The sequence below is a fragment of the Elephantulus edwardii genome, unplaced genomic scaffold, assembly GCF_000299155.1.
Source record: "Elephantulus edwardii isolate Elephantulus edwardi_28Jun2011 unplaced genomic scaffold, EleEdw1.0 scaffold00237, whole genome shotgun sequence".
Classification (NCBI taxonomy): domain Eukaryota; kingdom Metazoa; phylum Chordata; class Mammalia; order Macroscelidea; family Macroscelididae; genus Elephantulus; species Elephantulus edwardii.
Genome location: NW_006399987.1, coordinates 1,046,772 through 1,060,437, shown reverse-complemented (window position 1 = coordinate 1,060,437; position 13,666 = coordinate 1,046,772). Strand labels below are relative to the sequence as shown.

The 13,666-nt window shown below is 39.2% G+C and overlaps 1 protein-coding gene and 3 pseudogenes across 1 annotated transcript; all 4 read right to left on the bottom strand.

Annotated features, from left to right (window-relative positions):
- The window catches only part of LOC102846204, a 30,548-nt pseudogene extending 27,783 nt beyond the window's left edge, over positions 1-2,765 (bottom strand).
- A 3-nt stretch (positions 2,766-2,768) lies between these two features.
- Positions 2,769-7,682, bottom strand: LOC102845793 (annotated as a pseudogene).
- A 1,806-nt stretch (positions 7,683-9,488) lies between these two features.
- Positions 9,489-10,427, bottom strand: LOC102849173 (olfactory receptor 7D4-like). Its single transcript, XM_006898753.1, has one exon. The coding sequence runs from the start codon at positions 10,425-10,427 to the stop codon at positions 9,489-9,491; it is 939 nt and encodes a 312-aa protein (XP_006898815.1).
- LOC102845390 overlaps positions 10,428-13,666 on the bottom strand; it is a 42,050-nt pseudogene continuing 38,811 nt past the window's right edge.

The window sequence follows — 13,666 nt, the reverse complement described above, 5'->3', positions numbered from 1 at the left end:
ACATCATGCTGGGCAGAGTGGAGGGACAGCGCAGGAGGGGAAGACCCTCTATGAGGTAGATTGATTCAGTGACTGGGGTAATCGGGATGAATGTGTCAGAGGCAGTGAGATTTGCACAGGATAGAGCAGGGTTTAGGGCTGTTGTACATAGGGTTGCTATGAGTCGCAAGCAACTTGATGGCACACAACAACAACAACAACAGGAATTTTTGGTAAATAACAATCTCTCTGCATTTGTTTGACACCTGAATTAATCAGCTAGTGAACATACAATTCTTTTTAGCTGTTGCAGCTCCTAGATGTTTATAACTCCAAAACCACCATCAATTCTTATCTTCAAGGCAGTTACTATATGAAAAGAGGATAAAAGAATGATAGAAAGGAAGGGGCAAGAGAAAACATGCTAAATTACTGGGATGGAGAGGGATCGGGCCTGAAAAAGAGCATTCTGCCTGGGACTGAGATCAGTAGCTAAATGTTTGATGGGCAGAAACATTGCATTTTTTTTTCAGACTTTAAGATCAAAGTTGATTCTATCAAGTCACAAATCTGCTTTAGTTGTGGAAATATTGCATTTTTTTTTCTGACTTCTTTCTTTCTTGATGCAGTGTAACTTTTCATTTTAAGGAAAAGGAAAATGAAATTTTACTCATTCTAACTCAGAGCCAGGAGTTAAAATGAAGAGGTTAGAAATGTAATGTTTTTTATTCATAGTCCATCTGTATATTTTGGAATCTAACACTTAGCAATTAAAAAAAAAAAAGAGATCCTTCTTGGAGAATGGCTCCTGGTTATTAGTCAAAAGTTCAAAACTAACCCAGCAGCATTTGAGCACCCAGACCTGCTGATCTGCTGCTGAGATATTATAGCATAAAAACCTTGCAGAATAGCTCTGTTCTGCACATATGGTGTCCCAATGAGTTCACATCCAGGCCAGAGAAGCTAAAATAACAACAGAAGTATAAATGGGAAAAGGAAATAGAAATTCAATACGACCAGGGATATTCCCAAAGCAGTAAGTCAAGAGAAGACAAGTGTCCATCTTCCTATGTAATTTGCCTTCTCCTCTCACCCGTCTCAACCAAGGCTTTACACACCATTGCCTAAGATAATAGGGAATAAAGACTTCTCCTTTAAAGGTTTCTAACCAAAACTATGAGTAGAAATAAAGTACAGGATGACCTTTTGGAGAAGTAATGATAGATTCCTGAGAAAATGAAGGCCACAGCGAAGATATCAGAAAAGACTGAAGTAAGCACTGGGGTTCTTATGACAGGAAATAAGGGGAAAGACTTAAAAGAGACTATGATTTCTCTCTCAGTACTAGAAAAAGCTCAGAATGATAGCTATATCACCAGACAATGAGGTCTAGGGCAATGCTCTGGTGTCAAATAGTGGCTTGCGATATACCCATTTCCATCAACTGTTTAATAATATTAAATTACATTCTTTTTATTGAATTATTATTAATATTAAATGATATTGCTATGCAATATCAACTTTAAGTAGGTGGCATATCCATTCTTCCTTCAAAGTAATTAGACTCTAAAAATTTCATTCATAAACATGAAAAGGTCCTCCCCGCTCTATGCCTTTTGTACTCAACCACGTTTTCCTCATTTCCCCCAACACTTACTGCAGTATATAGGCTTAGCCACATGGACATCACAGGGTGTACCCTCTTGAATCTTGTTCTTTCAGAGAGAGTGGATGATGAAGACTGCAGATCTGCTCCCCAGATGATCAAGGTGACACAGTCAGGCATGCAGTCAAAAACTTGACTAATTTCTCCTGAAGAAGGCACAAGAGCTTTGTGCCTGACACCATGAAGCACTGACAACTAGAAACTGATGTATTTCAACTTTTGTGGCTGAGTCCCTTCTGAAGCTTCTCAGATAAATGGGTCAACGAATCTTTAATTCTCTCATTAGTTTGGCTTCTCAAGGGCAGAAGTCACATAAGGAGGGGTCTCTGGCCTGCCTTGTTTCTTATAGCAAAGGTTGTCTGTGGCGCTAGTTAGGTCCCTCTGTCCTGGATCGATTTCCCTTGGGAAGAATTGCTCTGGATTTGCTTGTCTGTTCTCCTGGGGATAAATCTCAGCATTTCTGAGTTGTAGTTTTCTTATTAGAGAGGTGGTTAAAAAATAATTACCCCAGGATTCACCAGGGTAATTGTTCCCAACCTTTAATCTGCACTAGAATCACATTGAGGGCATCTTACAACATGATTGCTGTGTTTAACTTTCTGTTTCATAACTCTTAAGTTTAGATCTGATTTTTATATATTCTCAGTGGATGTTGATACTCCCGGCTCCCAAAATAACCCTTTGAGAGTCCATTTCTGAGTGCAATGTTTCCTAAATTGACCTTCATCAAAAGAATCATCTGAAAAGCCTGAACATAGTTTATCTCTGAGTCCTTGCTGAGATGGTGGCAATAACTGTCTAATCCTGTAAATAATGTATAGTTTAAGGTGCTGAGGACCAATAAAGCCTGTCATCTAGTTGGTATTGGGGCCAAAAAACAGAACAGAAGAAGATGAGTGGCTTCTTCCGTATCTTTAAATGGTCTTGAACATTAGGTCATTGAGAAAGTAAACACCCAAGTAGTGTCTTGGGGTCAAATTTAGAGGATTGTGAACTCATTTCTGCCTCTTCCTGGGGAAAAGTGTGGAGGAAGGTTGGCACCCCAACTATTGGACAAAACAGAGGAAGGAGAAGGTCAGATGCTGGATACCTGGAGCACCCCTTCAGGTCTACAGCTCATATGCTAGATCAGGTCTAGCAAGGTGTAGGAGGCCCTGGCATGTGTGTCTATAGGCAGGGCTCCTGGAGAGTGGAACAGTTTCTGCAGGGGAGGGAGATGGGGAAAGTGTGATGGATCACTTTACCATGGGCAGCTAGGAGAAAGCATAGTCTGGAGAAAGCCTGGTTCTTGGCAGAGGAGCATTCCAGCAGTACACACTCCTCCCGAGTTCTTCAGCACCAAGATGTAAGGTAAAAAGGGTGCAGAGAACCAGATGAAGTGAAACAATAGAGTTTATTATCAGCTCTCAGGTGGGTTTGCTGTCTTAGGCCAGAGAAAGGCAGAGTAAGGCAGTAAAGTTGCACATGAGGAAGCTACAGGTAAAGTTTTATATGCAGGGGATTGGAGGTAGGGTGGCCTGTTTGGTGGTCAGCTCTCCATGGAGAACGCTGATTGGATGCCCTCTGCTTTTTCGCATATATGGAGTTACTCAGGATGCTTACGTGGTTTATGTCATAGTTGATGGTTAGGCAGGATGTGGCTGGTGGTTGTGCTCTCTTCTGATTGGCTGCAGCCATCTTACATTAGGCTGATTGGAATGTCTCCCCGAAGGTGTGGTCAGTGTGGAATGTTGCCCAGCTCCCAGGTAGCCTTTCATTAAGGACATAAAACTAGTGCACAATTGAAGGAAAGTGACCGTGATAGAGAGTCAATACAAAGACTCCAAATGACATAGCTTGAGAGTGAGCAATGTAGAAATGGAAATGCAAGTACAAATGAAATATTTAAGTTTGAATCAGTGCCCAAAGGGAAAATGAGGTGATTAGTATCTCATTTATACATATGGTAACTGTACTTCAGACCTGAAAACACATGGTTCAAATCCACCACTTGGTCCATAGGAAGAATATGGACAATCTTCTCCCATGAGATTTACTGCCTTTGAAAACCTGTTGGGTCAGTTCTGACACAATGGTACATTAAAAAGAAAAATCTACCGTAGAGTGTGAACTCAATTATAGGTTTCCAGGTTTGAATTTATCCTAATCTCAAATTATTCTGAAAAAAGATGGAGTGAATAAAAGTACCTGGTCCTGGTTAAGTGAGATCATAAGAAAAGCAATGAAAACAAAGCAGGTGTGAGAAGACCATAGTTTTGAGTATTTTAATTTTATTTCTTTCAGGGAAAATGAACATATTTAAGAGAAGAATATTGATATTATGTGAGACTTGCCTTTTAGGAAACCATATCAGCACATAACATGATAAAAGTAAAAAATCTAAAGTTGCATTTTCAGGAATAAGTGTAAGAAATCTTACCAAAGCAAGAACTGTACAGACAGAATATAAGTCAGAAGAGTCAAAAGGAATTTCTGAGGAAAGAGTTGAGGAAAATGGTACAAAAACATGTAGAAAGCCAAGTCATATGTGTTTGGGGAGTATAGGATATAATGTATGACTTTGTTTATAATATAAAAATTTTCAATATATTTAAATTCATGCCATTTAGTTTGAAGACCACAAAATCCATTTAGCCCTGAGGTCAAGTAACATTCACAAGAAGTTGCTTTATTGAGGAGCCTTTCAAGAGCTATCCTCACATCCTTGTTCCTTAGGCTATAGATAAAATGATTCAGCAACGGTGTGACTATAGAGTATACTACTGAGGTCTCTCTGGGAAGGATGACCACAGAAGAACTGAGATAGACAGCAAGGTCTGTCCCATAGAACAAGGCTACCACAGAGAGGTGAGACCCACAGGTGGAAAATGCCTTACACTTGTCCCTAGCAGAGCATATTCTAATTAAGGATGAAACAATCTTAGAGTATGAAAAGAGGATCCCAATGAAGGTAAGCATGACTAGCAGGGCAGTAGACACACACACAAAGATGTTATTAATGAGGGTGTCAGATCAGGCCACTTTGAGATTCTGATCCAGTTCACAGAAGAAATTTGGAATCTGAGTGTCTGTATAGAAGTTCAGCTATACAGTAAGTAGACTATGGATCAGGGACACCCAGAAAATGATTACCCAAGATATCAGAATGAACAAGCCACAGAGCTGGGGATTCGTGATGGCCGCATAGTGCAGAAGGTTACCGAAAGCAACAAATCGGTCATATGCCATGACAGTCATGAGAAAATTGTCCATTCCAATAAAAACAATAGAGAAATACACTTGTGTAAGGCATCTGATACAGGATATGCCTTTGTGTCTGAAAGTTAACCAGCATCCTTGGACCTGTGGTAGAGACCAATCAGATGTCCACAAAAGACAAATTAGTGAAGAAGTACATGGGGCTGGGAGTCAGAACTGATGGCCAAGATAAAGCAGATTCCCAAGCACAGATAACAGATACATGGACAGAAAGTGTCCAAAGAGAAGAGACTGCAGTTCAGGATCCTGGAGATTCCCAGCAGGAGGAATTCTGAAACTTTTGCTGTGAACTATGAACTCAAATGCCTTTGCATAGTAAATAAAACCATACAAGTAAATATCTTCTTGGTAATCTTAGCTCTTTCTCAAAATCCATCTGATATCAGTAATGATAATTCCTACTTCCTGTGCTTTTAGTGAATTTAGCTTGAATTTCTTGTCAAATATACTACTCCAACTGCTTTAAAAAAGTGTTCAAAATTATTTTACAGTTGTTGTTGTTGTTGTTGTAGGGTTATAGAATTCACTACCACTCATATGCAGATGATATAACCTTACTTGCTAAAACTGAAGAAGACCTGAATCTCTTGCTGTAGAGGTTCAAGGACTGTAGACTTCAATATGGATTGAAGTTTAACATCAAGAAGACAAAAGATTCTCACCACTAGGACAATTGGCAACACCATGATAGAAGGAGATGAGATAGAGGTTCTTAACAATCAGAGGTTACTTGGTTCCATAATCAACACTATTGGCAATAGCAGTCAGAAAATCAAAAGAAGAATTACACTGAGAAATTCTGCTGTCAGGGACCTCTCCAGAGGGCTGAAAAGCAACAATGGTGCACGTAATCCAGGTCCTGATCTATGCAATAACTTGTTATGCATCAAAAAGCTAGACAGTGACTAAGGAAGACAGAAGAAGAATTGATGCATTTGAATTGTGGTGCTGGAGGAGAGTCTTGAACATAGCATGGACCGCCAAGAAAACAAACAGGCAATGGTGGTGGGGGCGTGGAAATCATGGGGTTGCAGAGTTTGGTGCGTGGAGGGAAGGGGTGAAGGAATTGGGAAAGATCCAGTGGGATCTGAAAAGATAGGGTATTAGTAGGTGCAGATGATTATGATTAATTTTATAAAACACAATGTATGGGAATGATCATATGAAACACAAAGTGAGTGAAAAGATGTATGAAACAAATGAAAATGAATTTATATGCAAACCAACCTAAGGTTACTTATGATTGGCTGTTGTATTTTTAGACTTTCTCTTGTTCTCTTTTATACCACCATTTCCCCTTTAATACCTATTGTTATCGTTCATCATCAAAATAATGAACAAATATTTTGAGACAACCTTATGGTATAGCAACAAGTATCCATGGAAGCTTCAAGGATATGCCACATAGCCTAGGGAAATGTGTCAATGCTGAGGATCCCTCAGATTTGTTTAATTTTCTGCTTTGTTGTTGAGTCTGTAAACTAGTGGATATTCATTCTATACCATTTATTTTCCCCATCATTTCTTTATAAATGACAAGGAAAATTTTGTGGAATTTTCTAAAAATATTTTTATATCTGTTTGCTTATACTTTTAATGAAGTCATCTATTTCCTTGCTGAAATTTTATATACACATACTAAGACTGCAGCCTCCAATATGGACTGACGCTCAATGTCAAGAAGACAAAGATTCTCACCACTGGACCAATTGGCAGCATCAGGATGGATGGTGAAGAGATTGAGATTGTTCACAGCTTTAGTTTGCTTGGCTCCATGGTCAACACTCTTGGCACCAGTAGCCAGGAAATTAAAAGGCGCATTGCCATGGGAAAATATGCTTTTAGGGACCTCTCCAAAGTACTGAAGAACAATGGTGTCTCTCTGGAGACTAAAGTACATCTGATACAGGCCCTGGTCTTCGCAATCACTTGTTATGCATCAGAGAGTTGGACAATGACCAAGCAGGATAGAAGGAGAATTGATGCCTTTGAGCTGTGGTGCTGGAGAAGAGTATTGAGAGTACCATGGCTGCTAGGAAAACAAACAGATTCATCCTGGAAAGGGTTAAACCAGGTGGCTCCTTGGAGGCAAGGATTGTGAGGCTCTGTCTAACACACTTTGGACATGCTGTAAGGAGAGACCGGTCCTTGGAGAGGGATATCATGCTTGGGAGGTTGGAGGGACAGCACAGGAGGGGAAGGCCCTCTATGAGGTGGATTGATTCGGTGACTGGGGTAATCAGGATGGGGGTGTCAGAGACAGTGTGATTGGCACAGGACAGAGCAGAGTTTAGAGCTGTTGTACATAGGGTCGCTATGAGTCGCAAGTGACTCGACGGGACATAACAACAATGAGAACAACATGCATTATTTAAAGTCGAACAATGAAGTATCCAACTAATACTTCAGAACAGTCAAAGCAGAGTGTTTGCAGTAATTAAGAACAAAAGAGGGTGCAAGAAAGCATCTGATGATGCCCTCCACATAATCCTGGAAGACCAAGTGAGACATATATAAATGATGATCCTGGAAGGCTAATCCTCAAATGTGATGCTAGACACTGGAATAAAAGCCAATTGGAAAGGAAGATAGAATGAAAACAAAGACTGAGAAAAGAGCCACACAGAGACTTTGTGTAATGTCTGGCCACCTTGAGGGTTTGTGCGGATGGGAGTATATGTATTTTTGTTTTGTTTTTAACTTTTTTCTTGCTGTTTGAGTGAAAATTTATACAGTCATTTGGTTTTCCACTAAATAATTCCTTTACATTCCGTGACATGGAGTACAGTTACTGAATCATGTTAAAAATCAGAGCTCTATCTTCACCACTTCCAGGGAAACTAGAATTTTCCAGCTAGGGAGTGGGGTTGAGGTTACTGTTGTTGACAAGTAAACAGACACAGACACTGCCGCAGTTTAGCAAAACAAGTGAAAAAGATTTATTAATACAATACAAAGGAGGTACAGCTGCTGACAGAGGTATTGCACTGCCTAGTGCAAAAAGAGTTAAAGTAGGTGGGAGAAAGGGAGACATTCTCTTTGGAATAAGAGAAGTGGACCCTTACCTCTTGACACAGTGCCTGCAGACAAGGAGAGAGACCCCTGGATTAGCATTGGCGTACCCGTTTCCAGTTTCATGAGACTGGTCTTAGCCTAGCCTTCCGAGGTGCGCGAGGTTGGTTGTGGCTTGGTTCCCCTAGTTTCTGGGGAGTGGTTACTTCCTGGTGTAACATCCCCTTTTGACTTTCTGAAAAGATCGATGTACCTTTATTCATGCATATTTTCCTTTTTTCCACTCCTCCTCAATTCCCTTTTTAATGTGTGTCCTGTTCCACGCTGATAATTGTTTAGGGAATAACTTGTAATCCCTCTTATCCATTACCAAATGTTTTGAATCTTAGGTGATTCCATATTTAATATGCAATGATATGTCTCGTGAAGGGGGGGGGTGTGTGTTCCATCGCATACATGTGTGTATGTCCATGTGGTGTTTGTGTGTGTGTGTGTGTCTTAATTTTAATTATAGCTAAAATAGCATAAAGATAGAGGGAATTAAAGAAGAAACAAAGGAAATAAGTTGGAAGAAATTAAAAAAGGAACACAGAGATTAATACTATTTTTAAATTAACCGATGCAGTGCATTATTATGTTGCTGTTGTGTACTATCCAATGGAAACCAACTCATCTCTGCCCTCCAGTGGGTTTTAAGAGACAATAAATTGCATGGGAGAAGATTGTCCATCCTTGTCCCACCATAATGTATCAAATCTCGAGTCCTACTCTTGAAATAAAAATTACATTCTTTTTATAAAATTAGTAAAGCTAAGATTATGATTTCAGCAATGTTTCCAAAGATTTAATCTATCTCATATTTAGACAACTTCCCTTAAATTGTTGAGAGAAAGAGTATATCTCAAAGAAATATTATTAGGATTAAATTAAATAATATATGTCAAGTTAGGAATAGAGTCCAGATCTGACAACACTTTGTTACTACTGCTCCAAATAGAATTTATTTTGTCTTTCACATGAAAACACATGTAAAATTAATATTAGGAATGTTGTTGTTGTTTGAGAGGTCAACCTTTTGTATATTACATCAGTACTTGATGTGGTAAATGCCACAAATCTAAAAATGAAATTTTAAGAATTGCTGTAAAAAAAAATTAATCAGGAGAATTCTGGTGGCCTAGTGGCAAGAAGCTGCACTGCAATCCCAGAGGTGTAAAGTTTGAATCTACCAGATGCTTTGCTGGGGAAAGAGGGACAATCTCCTCCTGTACCAGGAAGATCTGATTTGATGGTAGACACACACAAAAACAATTTATAATTCTTTTTGAAAAAATGTTAATCTGAGAAAGAACTTTATAGGTAAGATATAGGGAAAAAAAGAGTCAAACACAATTACTGAATTGAGAAAAAGAATGAAATAATAAGTACAAAGTGAAGTTATAGGTTCTTTGGTAATAGAAGAAATTAGGTATTCCACTGAGGAAAGAAAACAAAATTGGAACATATGAATTAATGATGTCGGATTTTGGAGACAATGAAGGCCATTTATAATAAGATCAGTGGCTATCACAGATCATAGACAAGAGATTATTCTACTGAGAAGTCTTCCCAGGGCCCCCTTCACATCCTTGTTCCTTAAACTGTAGATGAAAGGATTCAGCATGGGTGTGACCACAGTGTACATCACCGAGGCAACAGAGCTCCTCTGGGAAGAATGGGTCACAGCTGAACTGAGGTAGACTCCAAGGCCTGTCCCATAGAACAGGGAAACTACTGAGAGGTGGGACCCACATGTGGAAAATGCCTTGTACTTGCCTTCAATAGAGGACATTCTCATTAAGGAGGAAACAATCTGAGAGTAAGAAAAGAGGATCCCAGTGAGGGGAAACACACCCAATAAGGCTGTGGCCACATACAAAAAGATGTTATTCATGAGGGTATCAGAACAGGCAATCTTTAGAATTTGATCCAGTTCACAGAAGAAATGAGGAATTTCAGTGCCTATACAAAAGGTCAGCTGTGTCATGAGTACAATATGAAGCACAGAGACCCAAAAAATGACCACCCAAGACACAAAAACCAACAAACCACATAGTCTGGGGTTCATAATAACTGTGTAGTGTAAAGGGTGACAGATGGCCACAAACCGATCGTAAGCCATTACAGTCAGAAGAAAATTGTCCAGTCCTGCAAAAGTCGTGAAGAAATACACCTGAGTAAAGCATCCTGTGTAGGAGATGTCTTTGCTCTGTGTGTGGATATTTACCAGCATCTTTGGAACTGTGGTGGTCACGAAACAGATGTCAACGAAGGACAGGTTGGAGAGGAAGAAGTACATGGGGGTGTGGAGACAGGGGTCAGAGCTGACAGCCAGAATGATGAACAGGTTCCCCAGCACAGTGACCAGATACATGGACAAGAAGAGTCCAAAGAGAAGTGGCTGCAGTTCAGGATCCTCTGAGAGGCCCAACAGTAGAAATTCTGAAATTGTTGTGTGATTTTTTGGATCCATTTAGTCTGTATGTAAGCTGGAAAAGGATAGCCATTTTCATTGTATAGTAGACTAATATTACAGTTAATTATATAACCTATATTTTGTTATTATTCCCAATGATAGTGACTCTCTCATTGTCAGGTAGCCTATTGACATTTTAAATGCGTATAAGCCTTCAGATTGCTAAATTTAGTAGAAATTTCTTTCTTTAACATTATTTTTACTGATTAGAATTTTTTAATTTTAATCTATTCATGTAACAGAAATGTTCCTTTGATAAGACACTTCCAACTTCATTGAAATACTATGTGAACTCGCCCCTATCTTATTTTCCTCATTTTTCCCATCATCAACTCTATCCCCATTGTTTGATACTGTTGTTAGGTGCCATCAAGCCGACTGTGACTCATCTTGGTCCTATAAGTGTATCTGCAATATCCTGTGTCATCTTCGCCATCACACGTGCTTAATCCCACTGCTGCGTTTACCATGTCATTCCATCTTGTTGAGTATCTTCTTCTCTTCTGCTGACCCTCCACATTTCCAAGCATGATATTGCTCTCCAAGAATTAGTCCCTTATGACAAACTGCCCAAAATATGTGAGATGAACTTTCAACATTCATTCTTTTGAGGAGCACTTTGGTTTCACTTTCTCCAAGACAGACCTGTTTGTTTTCTTGGCAGTCCACGGGATAGTCATTACTCTTCTCCAAGAAAATTAATTCTTTTTCTGTCTTCATTACTCATTGTCCAAATTTCAAATGTGGAATAAAGCAATTGAAAAAGAGTATGACTTGGATCAGGTCTCTTCAAGCAACTTTTAAACTGATATTATTAGCAATTTGGAGAGGTCTCTCACAGTAGGTTTTCCCAACGCAACATGACCTTTGATATCTTGACTGCTGGAACCAAGGATACTGATTGTGAATCCTGGTAAGACGAAGTCCTTGACAACTTCAGTATTTTCTCCATCCAGTCCAGTTATGTCCATTGGCCTGGTGGTGAGGATTTTGTTTTCTTGATGTTGAGATATAATCTACATTATAGGTATAACCTTTGATCTTCTGTAGCTTAAGATTCCAGTTGTCCTCACTTTAACTGAACAAATTTGTGTCATCTGCCTATGCAGGTTGTTGATGAATCTTCCCTGGAAGTATTTTTCACAGTAGATTTGATCCCCCACAAGGAAGTGTCCTTTGTGTTTGATATCAGTGCCACAGTCAGTTCATATGAAGCCCTCAGGGTGGCAGTGCCTGTCCCAAAGCTTCACAATATGCCTACAACGCCAGTGACACTTTTGTCACTTGTGGGCAACTTCTGAGCATTCCAGTCACATTAGTGACTGAAGCCTTAACACTTCCGAATCCTGAAGGCTTGTTAGGTTCCCTTTTCTCCTCAGACTCCACTATCTCTTGCAAAACCAGGAATGAAGTGGATAGTTTTGCAGGCTCACATAAGTCTTGTTTTTTCTGAAGTGTCTTGTACACTTCAAATTTTTTTGTCAATGACCAGGCCTCCTGGGACCTGAAAATGACCTAAGGGCCTCCTATTTGTCTCTTCCCCACTGGCTGCAGGCTAGACTCCAGTGGTGTGTGGAAATTGGAGACATTTTCCTAATAGTAGAGACCTACTGAGTGGTTTGTATAGTTGATGATGACCCAGTGAGCAGGTGAGGATGTGAAGGGCACTTCAGCTGTGGGCACTTCTATGCAGGAAATCTTGAGATTCAGATGCTAAATTACTCTTGTATAGGTTATTCTTCCCTCCTCCTGTCACCAAACAGGATCAGATTTTATGTCCAGTTCTTTTTATAGTAAAAATTATGTCACTCAGCTTTGATTTTATTCTGAGCTTCAAAGTGTGTCATAGCACCAGCATTTTCTCCACCAGTGGCTGTGATTATGTCACTGTTACATAATGGCTATCTTGCTTGCAGGAATAACCTGAGAAATGGTGAGCAGTTGCTCAAAGTCCTTGCCCCCTACTAGGTTGAAGTCCCAGGGCCTGAGGCCCTGGAGAATTATAAGCTAGATAGTCTCTCTGGTCATGGTGAGATCACTGTGGTTTGGACAGATGAGGTAGGATGCTGTCTGCCTCGCATATTTCTTGTTACAACCTGTTAAGCATGTTCAGTGTTGCATCTGTTTGTTGGAACTTGTCAGATGGTATTCTATCAATTCCTGGAACCTTGTTTTTCTAATCTCTTCAATGCAGCTTGAACTTCTTCTTTTATTAGTATTCATTCTTGATTATATGTTACTTCCTAAAATGGTTCTGTTGGCCAAGTTTTTTTTTGTGCAGTGACTGTGTATTCCTTTCATCCTTTGATGCTTACTGGACATTCAAGATTTTGCCCATAGCATCCTTCCTCATTGCAATGGGCAGCTTGACGTACTTCTTCAGTTCTTTCAGCTTGAGAAATGCCAAGAGAATAATTTTTATTTTCTGATCTCCAACTCTTTGCAAGTTTCGTTGTAATAGTTTGCATTGTCTTTATGTGCTTCTGTTTGACACTTTCTGCTCAATTCTTTTATTTCACCTTCATTTCACTTTGTTTTGTCTTCTTGACATTGTGTCTCTTCTGACACAATTCTGTCCCCTTTGATATTTTGTCTTTGTAATTAACTTTTGTTTTCTTCCTGGATAATATCCTTGATGTTCTTTAACAGCTCAACTGGTCATGTATTATTAGCGTCCAATGCCTCAAAACTATTCTTGAGATGGTTTTTTTAAAGTTCAGGTATGATAGATCAAGTTAGTATTTCACTTCTTATGTATTTGTTTTCATTTTTTCCCACCTTCTGTGTGCGTTTGCATATGAGGAGTTGATGCACATGTTATTGATTAAAGATCTAGTTGAAAATGAAATGTCTTAAAATTGTGACATAGTGCTTCTTATTGATGTTACAGATTACACTTAATGTCTTCTATTTTTCTTTATAAAAAAGTCTGGACATTGCTATCACCTTTCTTGTGTGATCAAGAATAGCTTTTGTGAACAGCTGGATCTCAGTTAATAGCAGTTATTATGATTATTATTATTAGTAGTAGTAGTAGTATTTTTTATACCAATTATTTTGAATCTATAATTTCCCCCAGCCTACAGTATAAACGTGTCATTCAAAAAGTTGGTTCTTTAATCATACTGCCTAAAATAGAACTACGAATCTACCAACTTACTACTTTGTGTGATCTTGAGAAGTTTTCCGTATATCTCTTATATGCAAATATTTCACCTGTACAATTGGAATAGTAA